At 41.1% G+C, this 22,365-nt stretch overlaps 1 protein-coding gene across 4 annotated transcripts in view; it reads right to left on the bottom strand.

Moving 5' to 3' along the window:
* Nucleotides 1-845: 845 nt before the first annotated feature.
* The window catches only part of IKZF3 (IKAROS family zinc finger 3), an 85,793-nt gene continuing 64,273 nt past the window's right edge, over nucleotides 846-22,365 (bottom strand). For 3 of the 4 annotated variants that reach the window (XM_079135403.1, XM_079135404.1, XM_079135405.1), the window contains 2 exons: nucleotides 17,340-17,456; nucleotides 846-7,078 (listed from right to left, as the gene is read on the bottom strand). In XM_079135403.1, the coding sequence (XP_078991529.1) occupies nucleotides 6,375-7,078; nucleotides 17,340-17,456 (821 nt within the window). In that variant the 3' untranslated portion in view covers nucleotides 846-6,374. Of the gene's footprint in view, nucleotides 7,079-17,339; nucleotides 17,457-17,550; nucleotides 18,118-22,365 lie in introns of those variants that run through there. The other variant, XM_079135406.1, reaches the window with a different exon arrangement.

Below are 22,365 nucleotides of genomic sequence, written 5' to 3'. Positions count from 1 at the left end.
AGATGACAAGACAGGAAGAGTTGCCTGATCCTGTGCCACTCTCCCAGGAGTTTTTTCCCAACACCTTAGGTTTGGTTCTCCAAGTACCTACAGACTGTATTATATCAGTTTTTGAGACGGGTCCTTTTCACTGTGTTGCCCAGGCTGATCTGGAACTCCTGGGCTCAAGCAATTCTCCTGCTTTCGTCTCCCAGGTAGCTGGGACTACAGGCATGCACACCATCCCCAGCTTACGGACTGTATTTAATGGGGCTGAGTTTAATGATTACAACTTGAATTTCCCAATGAGAATGTTTATGAGAACTCACAGATGAAAAAGCTAGGTCTTGGCTAGTGTTTAGGAAGACTGTTGAGGGAGAGCAAGGAGGGGCATCGAGTAGGAAGAAACTATGCTATCAGTGTATTGATCCTGCCAAGTCTAGGCCCTCTCAGCCTCCTTGAGTTCCCTTCCCCAGCTAAGGACCAGGAGAACCAGAACTCTACCGTGGGGGCCTCGGGCCAGAAGCAGGACACCAAGGGCAGGCTCAACAAAGCCTTAGGGGAGATGCTTTATTTAAGTGATAATTTCATTTGTCTTGATATTTGGACTTTAAGAAACAGCCAGTGGAGGGTTCAGGATATAGCCCAGTGGTTAGAGCTTTTGCCGAGCATGTGTGAGACCCTGTGTTTGATTCCCATCATGGCCAAAAAAAAAAAAAAAAAAAAGGTGCGGGGGCGGGGCGGGGGAGAGAAAGAAATAGCCAGAAGGACTAAATTAAGGAAATATTCTTTGGGGCAGAATGAAATCCTTCCATTTTCTGACAGCAGCAACTACAAATGATAGGCACGCACCAGGACTAATTTTAAACACACCAGGATTTTTTTATTTTTTTCAGTGTAAAAATTGAACACGGTAAGGAGACATTGACAGTATCAGCAGGGCTGTTTCACATGCGAGGATGCGCTCATCATGTTCTGGTGAGGTCAGCACGGCTAGCTCAAAGCAGGCTTTGGCACTCTTTCCGGAGGAGGGGACACTTTACAGTGCTCCATATGGTTGGAGGATTCCAAGCAAAACTCCAGAGGAGGGGAAAAAAGATGCTACTGGTTAGGGGGCATTTCTGAGAAGCAAAGATGGGAGGGAGAGGCTCTGAGCACAGGCTGAGTGGAAACTGCTAGGCGAGGGCTCCCAGTCATGCTCCTGGTGGTAAAGCCACTCTGAGCCCCAAACCTCCTCTGTGCCTCCCTCGTCATTCTGCAGACAAGGGTCATCCACAGACCACACGTGTGGTGGCTTTGGCAACCAGACGTTTAAAATAAGCTATGGTTTTTCCAGTAGCCAAAATGATCCTTCCCCAAAGCTCATAGACTGAGAACCTGAGCATGCAAAACCACAGTCTGGGTGAAGACATGTCTACTTTTTAAATGACCTGCTAATTCTTTGCAACCCACAGTACTTTGGTTTCTGTGAACCCACAGAAGCTGGCCCACCAAGTAGGGCCTTGTCTGCTAACCTGGAAAAGTCCTTTTAAAAATGAGTCACTAGCAATGGGATCAGTCATTTTAAGGCTGCCCCATTTTCCTAACATGTTAAAATGTGTGTTCTCAGTCTCTTCAGGAGGGAAAGCAGTAAAACCACACTTATTTCAGAATATGAAACAGGCCCTGTGGATGTGTTGCAAGGGCTTGGAATGAGGTTGGCAGGATTCCTGGAGTGGGGTCAGTGAAGAGATAAGAATCCTTTGAGAAAACTTGGGGGCTAATGGTTGATGCTCAGAGACAACAAGGGAGCAAAGCTATTCTAGTTCCCTGGGTAGCTTGTGGTTAACTGACACTAGTTCCAAGGTTCTGCATGTTTTCTACCCTGATGCACTAGAACAATGTGAAGGAACCAGTGTTACACATCAGTTGCCTTCATTTGTGATGGGATCACTATTATGGCTCTAGTAGGGTCTTGGGATATTTTTCATGTCTCTAAATCCAGACTCAGTACATATAGCAGAAGATTTGCAATCATCCAACATAACCCATCCCCAACCCTCTGCCCCAAACAAAACAAAACAAAAAAGTAACACTAACCCATAGACAAAAGTTACATCAAACCTCACAACATCCTTGGAAGGTAGATATTGTGGTATCCTTACATTTTTAATTAAAACATTAATTTCCAATTTCAGATAACAACATGATCAATACCAATGTATAAGATAGTTCATTATTGTAATATTCGGAGGGAACTTGCATCAAAGTGCAAAAACCTGCTTATCATATTGGTAGCATGGCTGGGTATAGACTATTTACAGCTTGTGTTACTTTATGAGTTCACACAAGTTCTGGAAATAGAACTTCTAGGCTCTTCTGAGTCCAAGTCCTTAGAGTCAGGAGTACTCAACTCTGGGTTCATCGTTCCTACACAGGACTACTCAGTCTTGTTGCATTATAAAACAGTCTGTTTCCTAGAGTGGTTTAGTCCTTAGTTTCAGGTCTAGCCTTTGTCCTTATTTTAGGCACTTAAATCCCAAGTCATTCCTGCTTATCCTACTTATGTCTATAGATATTTCCTGAACTGTATTTTCTGTATGAGCATAAAAATAGTTTCCAGTTCTTTGAGGGATGAGAGATAGTACTCTATAGTACTTACGTTTTTCTGCTCTCGATGCTGTTTTTTTAAGGAGAGAATTTTCACCACTCCCCTTTCTTTTCTTGAGCTCACAAGTTCTCATTCTGAGTCTTTGAGTCCTCAAAGATGTCCAAGCTCTTTCACAAATCTTAAGTGTCCCTGAATTTCCAAAGCTCTACTAGAGACCCACATACTTTCTCTCAGTGGGGTGCAGTTTAAAGTTAGGACTTCGGAGAAACATTGTCATGATGGTCTGACTGCTTGCCCTGGGATATGTCTCAGAAATACTGCTTGCTTTATCTATTTTTGTGCTGGGGATGGAATCCAGGGCCTTGTACATGCTAGGCAAGTGGTCTATCACTGTGCTACATCCCAGGCCAGAAGAATCCCTTTTCCCCTGAAACCTTCTGACTCACCTTCAACAGAGGGGACAAAAAAGCAGAGGGGAATGAGAATAGCCATACAGATGCTATTTTGGAAACTGTTAATAATACAGTGTTTCAACTGAGTTAATATTTTGTGTTTCCAAACATTCTCCTTTGCAAAAGAAATCTGAGATCATTTTCTTTCTGGGACCCTGTGAATATGGGCCTAGAAAAACGTTAAGTGCTGTATTTATAAGGTAAGAAATTTTGTCATTGGCAAAGTCAGAAGCTGAGTCAGGAACAGCTAAGAATGGGTACCAAAGCCTAAGATTAGCTGGCTTATCAATGCCATGCAATGTCTTCTTGAAAGAGTGACTTAAGGTGGCTACAGACAGGTGGATTTATCGGTACCTCTCTCTCTCTGGTGGTGGTGGTGAAGGGTGATGGGAAAGACACTTCTGTTTCGTCTCTGCCAGGATAAAGGGCCTATGCAACACTTCAAATTGTGTTAGCATTTGGAGAGCTGAGTCTATTCTTTTTCTATCCTCACCCCAGCTCTGTGCCTTGGCTACAAAGGGGGCTTTTTGTGAGTTTGGATGGTCTCCAGATTGTGGCCTCCTTGGTGTGTGGTGGGAGCCTGCCTATAGGAGGCTGGTAGGAAAGGAAGGAGAGAGACCAAGCTCATGCTCAGGACCTCTGCTTGAGAAAGCCAATGTGCTTCCTGAACTGCCCCAGGACTTCGGTGCCCAACAGTGGTGGAAGCAATCCTGACTCTTCTCTCCAGGCATCTCCCCTCAGCCTCCACCCCAGCAAGGGTGGTGTTAGTACAAGGAGTGGTTGTGCAGAAGGAAGTGTTTCCGTGTGTGGTGGTTACCACTGAGTACCACTGGTTTCACCTGCAAGACTTAAGAACATGCAACTCCACATACACATTTTCTCTGGAGTTGATGGGCACCCACTGAGGCTCAGAATACTACCTTGAAGGTGCAGGCTTTCTGAGTATTGCCCTACTCAGAAAACAGACCTCGGAAGAATGCAAGTCATTCAGCAAGTCTGTTAGTCACAGGACAAAGGAGGGTCGGACCCATAAAGAGACCCCGGATTGGTAGAATGGGCCTTAGTTTACCATCCTGAGATGCAAAAGTTGTCTCTTCAGCAGAATTGAACAGTCATCTGGTGGGAATTCTCTCCTTCCCCAGCTTTCTCTCCTCCTAGTCCCTGCTTCCCAATTCTCTTGTCCCCCAAAGAGTCAACAGGATGTGTGATATTTCAAGCATATAATAAGCAGCTCCTCTATCACAATGAGTGTATGCGATCTGGCAGAGCTCAGAGCTGAGTATTGCAGAAATACAGTGATGTACTGAAGACTACACACCAAAATACACCTAGCCCTTTAGCTGAAAGCTCAAACATATTGGGACTGTTGCCATGGAATTTTATAACCCCCTCCCCCCTTTTTTTCCCTGAGACAGACGCCATGCTACAAAGAAGGATAAGCCATTTGTGCAGTCTGAGGTGGAACATTTTAATTACTGGCAGCACATAAATGAGTTGAATTAGAGCTGAATGCATAAGCCCTTTAGAAATTAAAACACTAATCTACCAGGAATTCGGAATTCTTGGCTCTGATAGAAATGTTCATAAAGCTGGCTCTTAATTTGTAAATAGGCTCCATGAAGTTGTCCCTGGAAGCAGAATTTATTTTCCCTTACACAAGTTCTTAAAAAAGAAAAAGGAAGAAAAAAAAAAAAGACAGAAAGAAAAAAAAAGGCTTTGGCAAGAAGCTGCAGGTGCCAATTTGTGTATATACTTTGGGCAAGATCAAAATACCTTCCTGTTTTTTGTTTCTCCTCACCATCTTGTTAACATTCACAACTTGGTGGTTAAAGGAAAAAGTTAACGCACTAACATTTTCACACCCAAGAAATGTGAAACACATTTTCATATACAGACTCTTCTGCTTAATACCCATACATTAAGAAGTTTAAATAATAAGTTGTGGTTACTGCATAATAACGTATAAATTAAGCTGGAAGGGACCATCAAGAAGGTCTAAATCCAACTCATTTTATAGTTGAGGAAACTTAGTTTTAAAAGTTAAATGATTTGTTCAAAGTCACAAACTAAGTAAGGGCAAACACAGGATTAGCAAACAGGTTTTGTGTTCTCTATTCCAGTGCTGGTTTTACAAATTATCACAGCACTTCTCTTTGATAGCTAGATGCTCGGTAATCATGACAAGATGACTGACACATCTGGAGAAGCTAGATCAGACTTTTAGGAATTTTCATGGAATGCCAGCTGCTCCATTTAAAAAGGGGAAAAGAGAGCCCACACTGGCCTAATCAAAGAGAACCTGTCAGGGGAGGTGCACCCTTCTCACCCCATCTCCAAGCTCAGCTCTGATCTAAACGACCAACGTGGTGTCCATCCCTGCCTCCCCTCCTGAAGGGAGGAGGAAGCTAAGCCTTGTTTTGGATCCTTTGTTTTTTGTGTGTGTGAAAAAAAAAATCATTTTCAAGTTTGCTTTGGGTTTGTCCTCCAATACTCCATGAAGGAGACATGAACTTTTAGTAGCTGCTGGGTTCTTTTCCCCTGTGGGGCTGCTAAACCATTTCTACTTCAGACCCTGCTGGTCCCAATCTTGATCAATGGAAATGGATGCCATCGTCCTCAGTGGACAACCTGCTGGAGTTTAAATGATGATTATATTTAAAACCATCAGTTCTTCTGGTACAGAATTTCTCCTGTAGACAACTGGATTAGACCAAAGTGGCTCAGCTTTTCACTAGTGACGAAAGGGGAAAGGGAAGAAGCAAAAGTGTCAACAAATGATGATTTGCTTGTGTGATAGGAAGTGCATCCGATGCTCTGAGAACAGGGTCTTCAGTTACTGGTAAGGGTTCTTTTACTTACTCTTGGATTATCACTTGAGATGGGGAGATTATATACTAACCCTTCAATCTTGTGTTAAGAGCAAAACGGCAAGGCCAGCTGGTCAGTTCCTCCTCTTCACAGACTTAGGCATAGGACCAAGAGGCTTTTCCGCATATGACTGATGTATCTCAGAAAGAATCTCATGCAGCACAACTGGGGGACTGTTCCTACTGGCAACAGATTTCAATGGCTGGCCTGTTTTATTGCTGCAAAATATAATGACAAGTTACTTTTTTGGCTTTTAAATTCCATAAAAATTCAACTGATGGTAAAACAAAGGTTTCACAGAAGTAACAAGAAGATCTGCAGACAATGTCTTAATGAAAACAGTGTTTTTCTGACTATCCATGGGAACATGACCCTACTAAAAATGGCGTGGAAAGGAGTGTGGATTTGAGAGCAATCTGTTAAGGTAGAGTCGCCAGTTTTTAAAAATGAGGTTGAATCCTTAGCACAATCTCTGAGATTGATGTTCATTTTAACATGGCTCTGTGTTCTCCTCTGGCTATATGAGATGAGAACTCGTATCGATCATGGCTTCGATATCCACACATGTTACACTCAAAAGGGTCACGGAAACCATGGCAACCCATGTGAATGGTGAACATTACATAATCCAGGAAGAGGACACGGCAGTGATCACACCGAAACACATCCATCACCTCCCCTTCTTTGTTGATCACTTTGATGGAGTCTCTTGGGCAGATGGGAGGGGGCTTGAGGAGTTCATAAGAGTGGGGGACCTCCTTCAGCAGTGGCATCCCATTGCGGGTCCGGGGAAGGACCATGTGATTTTGTTGATAGATGTGATTTTGGCGTTCCTCATGGTTGCTGTCAGTGTCCGTGGAGTCATGGCCACTATTGTTGGGGGAGAGGCCTCTTTCAGAGGGCAGGCTCTTCTCTGGCAGGTGGATGTTCTTCTTTTCCAGCTCTTGGGGGCCACCATTTGGCATCTCGGCCCGGGTAAGGGCTATGGGGTACATGCTGCTGATAACTGGAACCATCTCAGAGGTGGGGGCAGGTGGTGTCTGGACTAAGGGGCGCAGGGCTTCAGCCCCAAGATAGCTGATGGCATTGTTGATCGCTTGGTCCATCATCCGGGTCTGTATCATTTCATTCTCCTTCTCATACATGTAGCTGGAATTATAATTGACGTCAAAACAGTGGCGCTTCTCGCCTGGAACAAAGGAGAGGAAGAGCATGTAACTAAAGCAGAGAGTGCATGAAATTATTTTCCTCAAAAAGTGAGAAAAGGTAAGTTCAAGAACACCTAGCCCTGGTGGCATGGTTCCACAGGAGCGGAAGTCTCAAGGGACGCTATTTTCTAGCCACACATTTCGACAGTCAAAATAAAGCCAGCAAGCAAAGGGAGGGGCCAGAGATATCACCAGACAGAGGTGCCCACTGGAAAGAAAAGGAGGAAAGGAGGCTGAAGACTCTGTGATAGGCTTAGAGGGAAGATAGCGACCAGTGAGCAGGGGCTCAGACCTCTGCACCTCCATTGTGTGAAGTTTTAAGACCCAGTAAACTTCCAAACTCTCATTTAGCTATTTTTCTATTTGTAATGTTAGGGGATGCTCAGTGATCAGCCTCAGCAGCTTTAAAATTAGCTACAAGGGTAGAGAAAATAGCCCCTAACACTCCAACTTCCCACTCCCCAGCTCACCTACCACCTGCTGGACTCAGATTGAAGTAAAAGAGCTTTAAATGGAGGCAGTTCTACAAAGGCATTCTTAAGGCGCCATCTGCATCTTTGCCCCTTTCCTAAAGTGTGCTGCTCTTCACTTGAAAGGTGTATCCTAGATACATGTGGGATCCTTAGGGCCTATTTCACACTTAACTGAAGACATTTATTTGTTGTGGTCACCTTCTCCCACTTCTCATGTCAAACTGCTGAGAAATTCTGAAAACGGAGTTAGCTGCCAGCAGGGCATGTGGGTGTTGTGTGTTAGAAAACAGAGAGAAGTTCTCTGGCCACAGAGGAGGCAGGGACCATGTCTGCAGCAGTGGCAGATGTGCTTGGTGTGAGCGGCCAAGGGAAGAGAGAGTGTGGAGGATGCGTGGAGGTGAGGCTCAGGCCACTCTGTTGACCTTGGGCTCTGGAGAGATTTGTTGAGCCCTATCCTTCTCTTCTGTACCATTTTCTAGGCATGATGGGGTTCCAAAATTTGTCACTGCCACACAGAAAAGGCTTAAGTATTGAAAGAAAGACAATAATACCAGAAGAAAAAAAATCAGGAGAAACAGTTTCTGTTCTTGAGGCATTTCCAATGTAGCGGGAGAGAAATGAGACTTGTATATACTGAATTGGAGATGTTATAGGATAAAATCTGTGAAAGGGCTACTTTGCTCTAGGAAACCTTTGATTTTATTTTAAATGCCACCGTTGAAGCATTTAAGCAAGGGAATAACATGTCTTCTGTGACAAGGATTAAAAGGCAACATACAGGCAAAGTCAAGACAATAAGAACTTCCAAAGTACTTGTGGGAGAGAAAGAAAGGCATTCTCGGAAAATCTGAATTTTAAGAAGGGTCTTGATGAATTGGTAGGATTTAGATTATCTGGGGGATAAGGGAGGACATCCTAGTTGGGGGACAACAAGAAATGAAGGCAGGAAGGTGGCCTTGTGCAGGACATGACCAGGGAAGAGTGAGAGAGTCTGGCTAAAGAAGTGCACTTCAAACGCACTTTCCCTCACACACTGCAGAGAGTAGCATGAACTGTTTGACACTGACTCCATCAGTTGCTATTTGCATCATCTCATGTGAAATGGACACAGCGATTATAACTACCTTGCGGAGGTCACTGGAAAGTGCTGAGAACAGCAGCCAGCACATAAAAGACATTCGTAAATGCCGGAGTTTTTAAATTTTACTTTTTCCTTTTCTTTAAGTTTGAATCAGTTTGTGTTTTCCTTCATTTTTTCTACTATAAAAAACTTAAAGAGAACTTTATATTACTAATATAAATGGAAAACTAGAATCACTTGCTGCAAATAGCAGGTGTAACTGAAAAACAGAGACAATGTAACAGATCAATTTATTAAATTTTGATTAGATAGCTTGGCGAATACTTGGATACTAAGATCCCTTCTCTTGGTTAAAAACAGAGATTACTGACTGGGTGTGTTGGCACATGCAGTTTAGAGGCTGAGGCAGAAGAATCAGGAGTTCAAAGCCAGCCTCAGCAACTTAGCAAGGCCTTGTATCTAAATAAAAAATAAAAAAGTCTGGGGATGTGGCTCAGTGGTAAAATACCCCTAGATTCAATCCCTGGTAAAAAACAAAACACACCAAAAAACCCAGAGATTACCAAGTGAGAGATTAGTATTAAAGACAACTAGCAGCCAACTAAATCTAAATAGTTCTCCTTGGTATAAACAATCTCCTTGGAGACTGAAAGAAATCTAAAAAGAGAATTATTTCCTCAATCAAGGTTTTAAAATCCCTTGTGTCCTTCTTGTCAGTTTACATTGTATATTTTGGGAATCACTGAAAAACAACAACAAAACAGAACATTGTGGGACCAAATGACAGGTGTTCTGGTGACCAACCATAGGGCATGGATGTGAACAAACAGCAAATGGCTACGTGTCCTTGAGGAAGAGAGGCTTCGGTCAGTGTTAGGGCAATGTGAGAGACAGACCAGAAATTGAAACCAGAAAGGCCAACTAAAAGACCTAATCTAACCAGATGGATCTGCATCCTCACTACCTTAAGGTCAAGGTGATAGTTTCCAGACAAAAACCTAAAAGGAAAAAAAAAATGTGAAGAAAAATACCCTACCTTGACAACGCAATAAGAAGCAACAGAAAATTATGCCTTTGCCAAAATAAATAATAGTTCCTATTTTCAACTCCCAGACTGGATGTATCTTTGTTGAAGGCTGACTGAAAGAAAGACACTGCGAGCACGAAAGCCAGCTGAGATCACAAACATTCATTCTCGTGAAGGTGACACAGGAGTGATGAACTTTGGTTTCTAGGCTTTTCGGAGTTTTGATGATCTCCCAGTGTGGCGGGCTCTGCCAAACTCCCTAAATACCAGGAGTCCTCTTGAATCTCTTTATTTTTTTTTCATCTAATAGAGAGGCTCCAGAAAGTTTCCAGGGGTAGGGCAGGTATATCACAAACTACTTTCATCCTTTCTCCCAGGAGTCTGCTTTCCTTGCCCGGGTCTATAATTTCACAGTCTATACCACCTGCAGCATATGTCAGAACACAAGAGGTGAGCACTGAACCTGTAAGAGGCAAAACATTAAGAGGAAAATAACCCCCTGGATGAGGGAAAATATGTGACTGAGTTCTGTGGTTAACGCAGACCATTGTTCATTGTTAAGAGGGGAGGACTCAGATCTTCACGTGCAGCTTGCAACCATCAGATCCCCTCATCTATGAGTTACGGTAACTTGAGCAGTGCAGATGATTATCAGTCACCTGTAGACACGATGACTCAATGTGTATGAAACTCTGAAGGGGTAAGCTACAGTAATTGAAAAGCCAACAGCTCACGTTTCTTTAGTAACACACTCATAAAAAAGGTTAGTCAAACCACAAGAGGATAACTGCTTCCAAAGCTGCTCAGAGCCTCTGGTCCAGCTTCTAGTCAAAATCACACCACACCTTTGAATGATTCATGATACCAGCTTCAGACTGAATAGAGGTTTTCTTCCAATGAAAATACAAAGGGTAACATTGAGTCCTAAGTTTAGAAACCCAGGCTGCCTGGTTGGGCCATTTCCTCCCTATGATTCTTTTTTTTCTTTAGTACTGAAGATTAAGCGTAGGGCCTAGCACATACTAGGCAAGTGCTCCCCCACAGACCTACATCCCCAGCCCTTTTTATTTTTTTCTTTTGAGACAGGGTCTTGCTAAGTTGCCCATGCTGGCTTCAAACTTGACATCCTCCTGTCTCGGTCTTCCTAGTTGCTGGGATTACAGGAGTGAGTCACCACACCTTGCCCCTGTGATTCATTCTAAAGGTGTAGAGCTCTAGTATTCAGGCTTTGGTAAGTCTAAACTGAGCAACCACCAGACCTGAAATGATGCAATGTAGTGAGGGCATATGTTGTTGGCTTCTAACTGCCATCTTGAGCATGTGGATTCAGACCTCTGTCTTCAGAGTTGATGGTCAAATTCCATTACCTAATCCATTGGCCATTGACTTCTGGCCCTTATACTCCACAGAACCCAACAGGACACCTTATATATATGAATACAATAACAATAGCTACTTTTAATTAAGGTCCTATTGTATACACAGATTCTCTGCACTCTCATTTTATCACCTTTTAGAGGTTGATACCTTTCAAGATGTGGATTATCATCTTTTAGTCAGATGAAGAACCAAAGGCATGAACAAGTTGATTCAGTTTTCAAGGCTGCCCAGTTTTGGTGAACAGAGAACTGGGATACAATCCAAGAGCTCACATGTCTCAGCATGTGTTGGAGCATTAACTGCTGTTTCCCTGCAGCTACCTTGCCCATGCGGCTCAGGCACATCACTGACAGCAACTTCAGATACTCTGCTGGGGTGGTTCCCACAGCGTTTCTGAGATGCACAAAGTCGTGATGTCCATCAAATACTTAATGGAGTGCCTGGTATACATAAGCACTCAAAAAGTGACAGACCTATTATTATTGTTGTTGCTATTATTATTTGCTTAGTGCCATGTTGGTACTTTGAGGAATACAAATACAATTGCAACCCAATAGAGGGGATGCAGCATTTATACAATTTCATTACAAGTCAGCATTCTTAATGCTAGCCAAGTGGTAGACAAAAGTAGAAGGTGGCCAAGACAGTGGAGAGAGAAAACTATAGACTGCTTTTCAAATATACTACATACAACATGAGGAAAATATCAACCCATTCTTTTCTTTATACTTTGTAACAGAGGCAGTGGTGGTGATGGTGTTGGAGACCATCTCTCTATAATAAGAAGCAGACTACTATATGCACCTGGTGCACAGGAGAGTGGGCAGAGGGAGGCCAGGGCTGGCAGTGTGTGGGCAATGCATGCTTTTTTTTTTTTTTTTAATACTGGGGATTGAGTCCAGGGATGCTTTACATCCTCAGCCCTTTTTATTTTTTTATTTGGAGACAGGATCTCCTCCTGCCTCAGTTTCTCAAATTGCTGGGATTACGGGTAAGTGCCACCACACCCAGCTTGACAATGTATACTTGTGTGTGTGTGTGTGTGTGTGTGTGTGTCTGTGTGTGTGTGTGTGTGTGTGTACATGCTGTGGATCAAACCCAGGGTCTCACACATGCCAGGCAAACCCTCTACCACTGAACCACATCCCCATCCCCAACAATGAGCATCCAGGCAGGGCATCCAGAACAAGAACTGGGAAAGAATGAATAGACACGGTGGGAAAAGAAGCAGGGTGTGGTGGTACACACCTGTAATCCCAGCAATTCAGGATGCTGAGGTAGGAGGAGTGCAAGTTTGAGGTCAGCCTCAGCAATTTAGCAGGACTGTCTCAAAATTCAAAAACAATTTTTAGAAGGGGCCAGAGGTGCAGCTCAATGGTAGACAGCCCCCAGGTTTGATCCCTGGGACTGAAAAAAAAAAAAAAAAAGAAGAAGAAGAAGAAGAAGAAGAAAGAAGAAGGGGAAAAAAAGAGAACAGAGAAGAGAGAGGGGTATGTCACTGTGGCTAAAGCAAAGGCCTAGTAGTTAGCTGAAATGAAGAGATTAGAAAGGGTGAAGTGGAGACAGATTGTAGTAGGCTCAGTTTGTGGAAGGCCTTATTTCACCGTTGGAGCATTGAGAGGTATTTTTGAAGAGAGAGGCAAAATGACTTGAACTTCAGAAAAATACAAGTCCAATATAGTCACTATCATGGGGTAATGGGAAATACTCAGATTTTCTTTTTTCTTTTCTTTTTCTTTTTCTTTTTTCAGTACTGGAGATTGAACCCAGGTCTTCATGCATGCTAGGCAAGCACCCTACCACTGAGCTATACCGCCAGCCCTCAGGTTTCCTTTAAGTCTTTAAAATTTCTCAAGTCACTTAAATGTGTTTGCTGTTATTGCATATAATTTCCCACGTGTTATCATTCATTGTTACTGCAAGCACATATTAAATAAATAAATAAATAAAAAAGCCAAAAGTCAGTTAAGTAGAGGAAATGGAATATCCCAATAGTCATGACAGTTCTGGTCTCAACATAAATGAGACTAAAATTACCAATTCTCTTCCAGGAGGAGAACAGAACGAGTAGCAGCAGGAAAGAGGAGCAAGAACAGAGAGAGTGCGGGGGTGGCCATGAGGAGACCTGAGCTGGAGACCACATTTTGTTGCTGTAGAAGTCTTTGTCCTTCATGAGACACCACGAGGTGCTAGCTGGATGTCATCTGTTCTGACAGTCATGGGGGCAGATAGTCCTTTTCTCTAGCAGACCACTTTGTCAGGACAGATCAACTGCCATCTTCTAGGGGTTTCCTTTCACCAGTTTTCAATGACCAGGCTCACTAAGACCCCACTGGCACAAGACATACTCTGCTCTGTGACCCTCCCAAGGAAGGCCATGGGTGTGACAGCTCATAGACTTAGATTTGGCCCTGCTGTGCTACCACCAGCTGTGTTTCCCCAGCTCTTTGGTACCCCCTTCCCTCCTTGGTCAAACACCAGGTTCCTAATACTTCTAAAAGGAGATGACACTGTAAAGCTTACAGAACTATGGACATCAAGCTTTTGGGAAGGAGTGGAAGGGGTTTCTACTCTTAGACACAGGTATTAAAACTGCTTCCTGTTGCTCTGTTAACCAAAGCAGGTAATTTCTCATTAGTCATTTCATAGGGAGAATCAGTGGTGTTTGCTGAAGTGTCAAAACCTCACTCACATGTTTACCATGGGTAAGAGAGAGCTTCATCCATGCTCTTTTCGACATAAAAACTTTCTTTAATAAACTAACACATAAAACTTTTTTTTTTAAATAAGGAGATGCTGTGGTAATAACTATAGTCTGAATCACGCATCTATTTTGGGTGAAAGAATGAAAACAAGAAAGAAGGAAATGCAGACATATAGTCATTTTCCTCCTCCCTCCAGGATAGAAATCTTGCCTCCATTTTGAGCCAAGTATTTAAGATTAGCTTAATTTGGAGTCTAGCCAAGCAAATTCATAATAGTACAACAACAGTGAGAGAAAGGCAATCCCCTGGAAGGGTTAGGAGGCTACAAGTAAGCTCTTCATGTCATTTGAAAAGAACTAATCTGTACTGATGCCATAAAGATGCTGATTTCTGAAGAATGTGTGTCAATGTACTTCCTACTAGACACAAAGTGATACAAGATTTCTTGAGGATTTTTTTTAAGTTTTAATTTTCTCTTGATTGGGCAATTTGATTTTACTCTTACCTGTTAATAATAGAATTTTCATGTTTCCAAATGCATTAATGACTTAATCCAATAGGTCCCTCTTCTTCAGTTCATATATTAATAGATAAAAAAATGCTACCTGCCAGGAAAGTTGCAGGCTGACCTGATGGTATAATTTCACCTTTACCCTCACAGTTCAAGAGGTCAAGGTTGGTCTGAGTGCAGTGCAGCAGTCAGCAAGGATTAAAAGGGGTGACTCATTCTGGCTTCACACCTCCCCATTGCCATTTCCCTGGCAGCTGAGCCTTTTCAGAAAATGGTGGCTTGGAGAGGAAATGTAGGAGAGGGAAGAGTGGAAAGATTAGTCCCACGTGTTCTGTGCCACTTCATCTCCAACACTACACAGGGCCACAGATATGTTCTTTTCCCTTCCTGTGACATCACTATTTTCTGTCACAAAGGCTATTTCAGTTAAATGATTCAGGGGGTCCCTAGAAAAAATATCTCTCAAACAATAGTTTAGGAAATAAATTAATACTAGAAGATTATAACAGTGCTCAGGAACAAGAACACCATGTATCTGATAGGAGTCTGAAGAATAAAGAACGCAAGAGCAAACGAACAAGAGGCACATAGCGGCCCTGAGTAAAATATATGAATGGTGAGCTAGTGAAACTGCTTTTCTTTTCTTTTTTTTTAGATTCTCAGATTAAATAATACCTTCCTAAATTTTTTTTTAAAACCTTAAAGGCTGGGGGTGTAACTCTGGGATAGAGCATTTACCTAGCATGCTAGCATGTTCAATCCCCAGCACTACAAAAAACACAACAACATTAACAACAACAAAAACCCAACAAAACACATTCAAACATGAGATATGGTTTATGACATGAACCCCCAAGTTACACACGGCCTCTATAACGCAAAGTGGTATTCCTAATTTTTGCCTCAGATTTCTCCTCTAAGTCATACTATAGACTTGTAGATGACAGAGGCCTTCATGGTCATTTCATTACCTATTCAGTTTTCCCATTTCACAGATGAGTGAATAGAGGCCCAGCAAGGTTATGTGATTTGTCTAAACACACATAGTAAAGAAATGACAGGGCTAGAATGGAGCCTAGTCTTCTGACTTCTAATCTGGCTCTTCTGATTGAGCTGTATCACAGCTTACCAACCAGCCAACCATGTCCCCAGTTATTCTGGGACCTGAAGCCCTGAAGTTGTCACCTCAGCTGAACCAACAGCTCACTCTACTCAGTTTCTGATTCTAGCACTGAGCAGAAATCAGTACCTTTAGGGTCAGAGTCTGGAGGTGGAGGAACAAAATGGTGACAAACAGGGCTGGGATTGTGGCTTAGTGGTAGAGCACTTGCCTAGCATGTGTGAGGTACTGGGTTCAATCCTCAGCACCACAAAAAATAAAAAATAAAATAAAAAAATAAATGTATTGTGTCCATATACAAGTAAAAAAAGAATGGTGACAAAAGGGATGGATCCTTGAGATGACGAGCAGAACCATGTGGGCTTTGACACAGGAAACAAGTTGTGTTTTTTAACCCATGAAAATACCAAAGCAACTTTTATTTTAGTAAGTAAGGGTTTAGCTCAACTATACATTTAGGGCAGCTGTGAGAACTAGGTGCCCTCTCTCAAATTTTAGTTCTCTTAGACCAACGGGCATTGGCCAAAACTGGATTAAAATTAAGACACTCTACGCGGGGTTTCCTTGCCTACCTCTCCCCTAAGCCCCTCTCCATACCAGCTTCGGCCATCTGTAGAGCCAAAAACTTTCCCCAAATTAAAATACATTCATGCCATAGAATAACAATTCAAGCTTTCTTTTATGTCAGTCGGAATCTCCTCACATAAGGTCAAAAGACAAACAGGCAATGATTTAAGACAATGACTTGGACTCCCAACTGAATTTCCCCTGACATTTCTTACCAAGAAGAGAGAAGACAGTAAGGAGGAGGGAATCTCCCTAAGCTGGAATACACCAACTTTAATGTGACAATTTAGTCTCAAAGTGACTGAAAGTGTACAAAACCTTTTAACTAATAAAAATAAAATAAGCACAACACTGAGTTAGGTAATTTTGAAATATATGGGTTCTTTCAATATATTCTACAAATCACATAGAATGTCTGCTTGTAAAAATATTATCTATATCAGAATAAAATTTAGCCAGATTGAAAAACCAGGCAGGCACTTCTATCCATAAAAGTTACTGAAAAGAATAAACACAAAAGGACTGAAGTAGGATATCAATATCACCAAGCAGCTTTGAAGAAGATATTGGCAGGTTTCTAAAATATTGTTGTGTTGAGGAAGGTCTATTTTCATGTGATAACTATTTTTGTTCAATATCACCAACTTTCAATTTGTAACAAAACTGATATATTCAATCCAACCATCTACTTCCCAACTACATATCTATTTTAAATATCATGATCACATGTACGAAAACATCTGGGACAGTCCAGCAAAATATCCCTGCCATTTGGAAGTTCTAACACTTTAATGAACAGAATTATTTCTCAGTCATTTTGTTCTGCTATAGTTTTTGACAATGTGAAAACCAATGGGATAAAAATTAATTTCAGTAAGACAAATGATTAAATCAAACCACGTTATTTAAATCTGTTTGCCCAGCCACTTTCCCTTAAAACCAATTTTCCATCAAATTCAAGAAAATATGACAATATGTTTTAGAGAATGAACAAAGTTTGAGCATGCGAGCAAAACCAACTTATATAATTACAAAAATGCTATCTTGAACATCTTGCTGGTTTAAGTTGCATAAACTCATGCAACATATGTCATTCAGAGTGAAGAGGAAGGGACAGCATTTTAAACACCACCTCCATTTAGGAAATTGGATACCAAATGCTCCCATCTTCTGTTGTTAAGATTCTTCAGTTAATATCTTTTATTCTATTTTCTAGAGCCATCACAATGAATCACACCAAATAAAAGTGTACAATGGAAACCAAGTACCTTGTTTTAACAGAGGTTAAGGTAGGAAGGGCCGGTATTAGTAAGCATTCATATGTTATCTCATCCAAACTATCTGCTAACAGCAGCAGGAAAAAGGTTTGTATTCTTACCAATGAATTTCTGAGGCATTGAGCTTTTTCGTTTTGCCACATTGCTTGCTAATCTGTCCAGAACGAGAGCTCTTTCACTTCCCATCTCTGCTTTGATGTGTCTTGCCTCCGCACTTGCTGGTTTGGAGAAAAATAAAAGAAGAGGGAAAAGAACACGTTGTAAATGGAGAGAAAACAAAATCAGCTGGTGTCCATGGTCTGTTGTCATTACCTGTTATTACTGCTCAGATTTCTGCCTGGGGTACTTGGCGTGGTCAGTGAGGCTGCCACCAGGGCACATTCAAATTTTTCAGTCTTATGCTGAGATGGGAAAGCCCGACCCATGCCCAACCAGTATCTTCATTAGCAAGAGGAAGTTATTTAAGAAACAGCCTGGACGTGGTTGGTTGCAAAAAGATAGATAGATGGAGATCTTTTAACCCCCATCAGTCTTCTTTCTGATTCTGAGTAACTGCGTGTGACACCTGCACACTGATATAATTCTTCTTAACAACTTAGAAAAAAAAAAAAAAAAAAAAACATGGTGCCCCAGATTTACTGCTCTGTTAACAGCTATGTTAACAGCACTTGTGAAAATAGATACACTCACCCAGATAGCAAGAAATCTACTCAGTGATTTGTGTATTGAAATTGAGTTTTTTTTTTTTTTTTCTCTCTCTTTTTTTCTCTCAGCATGCTCCTCTCGGTTTCTATCTTTCGAATTCTATTTCTCTGGGCTCTGCATGATCTGTTTCAAATGCTCTTCCCATTTTAAAACTGTCTCAAGTTAAAATTTTTCTGAGCCCCACTGCTTTCTTGAAATTAAATTAAAAAATTGTATGATGCATTTCTATTATATTTCTAATGAAAAATGTAAATAAAAACTGCAAAGAATGTGGGATAATTGCCCATCCACAAATAGACATTTGAATGATACAGACCTGCATTTCCAGCTCTGGCTGGACAGCATGATCACCTGAAGAGCAGGTAAGAAATATCTATATTGACCCCTACCCTACCCAGATTAACTCAATCAGGCTCCTGGCAGAGGGGTCTAGGCAACAGCATTTTCAAAGCTTCCCAGGTGATTTTAAAATGCAGCCAGAATTGCAAACCACCAGAGAGTATATAAATAGTACCTATATCTAATTTACTAAAACAGCAAATTGGAACAAATATGATTTACCTTGGTATAGCAGGATTAACCGATAAGACCTCATGTCTAAGGTTCAAAGAGATACTAGAGTCTTTAAATTTAAGGCTTAAAACTTTAGCCCATGATGCTAGCCTGAGCCAAAGAGTAGCACACTATAGCAGTAAAAGGCTAGACAGTAGATATTTTAAAAATTGTCCTTATTCTATATTCTTGTGTGTTTCTGCCCCATGTCCTTTTAAATATGCAAAATCCCTGTATGAAAACAGGTTTCTGGCTGCATTTGGCCAGAGGGCCATAGCTTGCCCACCCCTGCCCTACACAAATGTATTATAAGGATTTCTCTCCATTTTACCTAAGTATTTCAGGAAGTCCAAACTAAAAAGAAGTATTCATACATTTCTAATGTATCTAAAGAAGATGAAATTGAAATTAGTTTAAGGGACTACAGTAAAAATAAGTGATGACTGCAGAATGGAATCCCCCACCCCACCCCAACCCATATATACAGAGATTCAGGAACCATCAGGCCTATTCAGTAGTTGAAGAGTACAATGTATTTGCCATGTAAAGAGATTCCCATACACAGAAATAATGTCACCAACTCCATGGTCTGTCAGACATTTGGGACCACAAATGAACATGCCCAGAGAGAACACTGGCTCCCTTTGCAGTCAATGAATGACAAGGAAAGACCTTCAGGTCCAGACTGTCAAGCCTGGTTAGAGTAAGAACCTAAACCACATTAGAAAAAGATAACTCCAAGTATTAAGTATTGTTCATTTTATTATTGGCTTAAAAATAAACTCCATGCCAGTCATTACACAAGACATTATAAAGTTCAGTGGTTTTTTTTTCTTTTTAATTCAGGAATAAAAGGAAATCTGGCTCCAAAAATGAATAAAGGAAGAGACTGGTGGCAATGACAATATTCAACTGGGCTTTGTGAGTTTCTTGTAAAAAATAATTCAAGGCTCTAAAGAAATAAATCATAGCATCCAGCCTATGCTATTAACAATTGTGTATGTAAATGAAAACAATAAGGGTCAGAATAAGGGGCCTGGGCAGTTGGCTTCTGGATTAGTGGCAGAGTAGTTGGTCTCTGGCACTTGGGGACAGGACACTGCTGTTGAGTGAAGTGGGTCAAATTCTGTCTGGTCCAGGGATAAGTTTAAATGACCAAACAGGAAACTATTATATATATTATTTCCTTTCACACAAACCACCACCAGATGTGGCAGCACCCAAAGCCCCAAGAGCAGAGAGATGAAAGCCAAAGCCTGGAATTTGAAGTAAGTCCCTGTGGCTGTCACAAGGAGGTGTTTCCTTAGAAGCAGGGGAGAAGCTCCTCAGTTTGTACTTTGACTAGGAACCTTCATTCTGGTTTGAGCAATTCTGAGAGGATTAAATCCAAATAAAGTCATTCCCTACCCTGTATTTGTTATAAAAAATGAAATGAGAATGCAGAATAGTATTTCAGGAATGTTCACCTATAACCCCACTGTACCACTGTTCTTATTAGTCTGTAGGCTAGAGCCCTACCTAGGAATTACCCCAAGCACTATTTTGCCTGCCTCATCTCCTTATTTGCCTCTCAGTTGTCAATGCCTACATTTTACCAGTCACCATCAATGACAACAAGCAACTTTCTGAGGACACGTAATCAACATCCTCTACATATGGGAGGATGCTGAAATGTGGACACATTGACCTAAATAACTGTAATTAGGGCATGTCACTAAATGGCAACCCCCTGAGATAACATCGCCTTATATTCCCGGTTACCCATCAAGCAGCTCTTAACAGTCATTTACAGATAAATCTTACTCTGTAAATTGGTGACCAAATGCCTGACATTTAAGAAAATTAAATTCTGGAGTGTTCATGGGTGGATAGATAATTTGAAGCATGGGTGGAGACTTCCTCATTTCCACAACTCTAAAAGAAATCCTCTGAAACTAATCCTCACCCCATTCACTGGTACCCTCTCCCTGAATTGCTCACTTAAGACAGCACCTCCAAGATCCCAACCCTCATTATATATGGGAACACATGATAGGGATCCAGTTCATCTTCACAGAGTTAACTGTTTTCTAACTGGCAGGTTAGGCAATGGCTCATTTTCAACTGAATAAGATGTGCTCTCATTTTCTTTCCTAAGCTACAAGTCTTTGCCTTGAAATTGTCAGACAGCTGATGCACAGAACCACCACATGAACACCCTTTACAAACACAAAGAAATACTTTGGAGCTGGACAATCTCTTTGGGATTGCACAGGGTTTAAGGCAGTGTACTGAAAATACAAACAAAAGAGGGCCATTGGCTTTTAGTCCTCTGCTCTAACTTCAGGACCCAACTATTTATATAGTCTAGACCTGCTATCTTACCATATCACCTCTCAGAAATTTAAGTGAAGGGAAACCAGTTTGGCAAGAAAGTAAGGGAATAAGATAATGGTTTTAAAATGATGAAATAGGAAATCCGTTCCTGGGTGGTGTTTGGTGGTTTAATGTTGCAAGTGGTGGGTGTGGAGAAAATGGGATGTTAGCAAGGAACAGTTTGCTTTCAAATGAGCATAGGAGTAGAACAATAACTCCGGATCAATTTCCCTTTATGTCACTTGCCTATTATATAATGGATATAACAATTTTCATTAGCAAAGTGATTTTAAATACATGTTGAAAAACAAATAGTAAAATGTAATATAAAAATCACTACCTTTACTCCCTGCATAAGCTTTAATAGTTTGGTTGTTAGTTAACTGTTTCCATGGTGCAATTTCTATCTCAAAGTGATTAGAGATTTAACTCTATAAAGGTGTTGTGTTTTTGTTTTTGTTCAAAATCAGTCATTAGGTCTTGAAGTGTTAAATGGAGCTTAAATAAGAGGCACTGCTTCCTGTCTCTTCTATGGTGTGGTCAGTCAGTAGCTCATAGAGAGTGAACAAAGGGGTGCTATTGTGCAATAAGAAGTGTTTAACAAGAGATTACTATCAAAGACTGAGGCAGGTTCTAACACAAAGTGTTACATAAAACTTGCCTTTTTGAGTAGGAAAATGAATTCAACTCATGAGATATCAATTGGAAAAATAAACAAGTTTTTAAGAACTTTTTCTTTGGTCTGCTAGAGTGGTAAAAATATGTTTATTCTGAAACCCTCATGTTTGCACTAGTTCTTTTGGAACAAGGAGAATGAAGATGGAAAGTTTTGACTTAGGATTCATCAATAAATATAATTATTTGATTACTTTAAAAATCTTATTACTATTAGAACTCATTGTTACACAAAAATATGTATGAGTCCAACTATTCATAATTTGTGTGGAATGGAGATTCATTTGAATTTCCATACCAACTGTTGGTCCCTTGAAATAGAAATCAAGCTAATGAGAAAATCAAGTCTATGGTCTACTAGATTCTTTTTTCTTCTGGCCATCCATACTCCATTAAGACAATAAAAAATGGATTATTTTGATGTGTCACTCTGATGTCCAGTATAGAAACTTGGGCTGAAGTAGCAATAACTTAGGTGTCTCTATCAGGTCTCTGCATTGTATCAATAGGTCAGTATCTTATTGGGTTGTGAATTCTTCAAGAGTAGGAGCTCAGCTTTTACTCAATCTTACAAATAGTTCTGACACTAAACAAATGCTGTCTGGATAAAATAAAATTATTAGTAAGGCCAGTTCTGTTGCCCAACATCTTTTGGCACTTTGTTTTGACTCCATGGCTTTTCTATTTATCTGCTTCCAGAAAGGCCTGCTTCCTTGTAGAGAGAACTTTGTCCCCAGGCTTAGCTTTCCTACTATACTGCACTTCCATATTTATTTCTTTACTTATTTATTTATAGTACGGGGCATGGAACCCAGGGCCTCACACGTGCTAGACAAGTGC

This window comes from Sciurus vulgaris, assembly GCF_902686455.1.
Source record: "Sciurus vulgaris genome assembly, chromosome: 3".
Lineage (NCBI taxonomy): Eukaryota > Metazoa > Chordata > Mammalia > Rodentia > Sciuridae > Sciurus > Sciurus vulgaris.
Note: the sequence above shows the minus strand (reverse complement) of the source record. Positions and strands in the feature narration are given on the sequence as shown.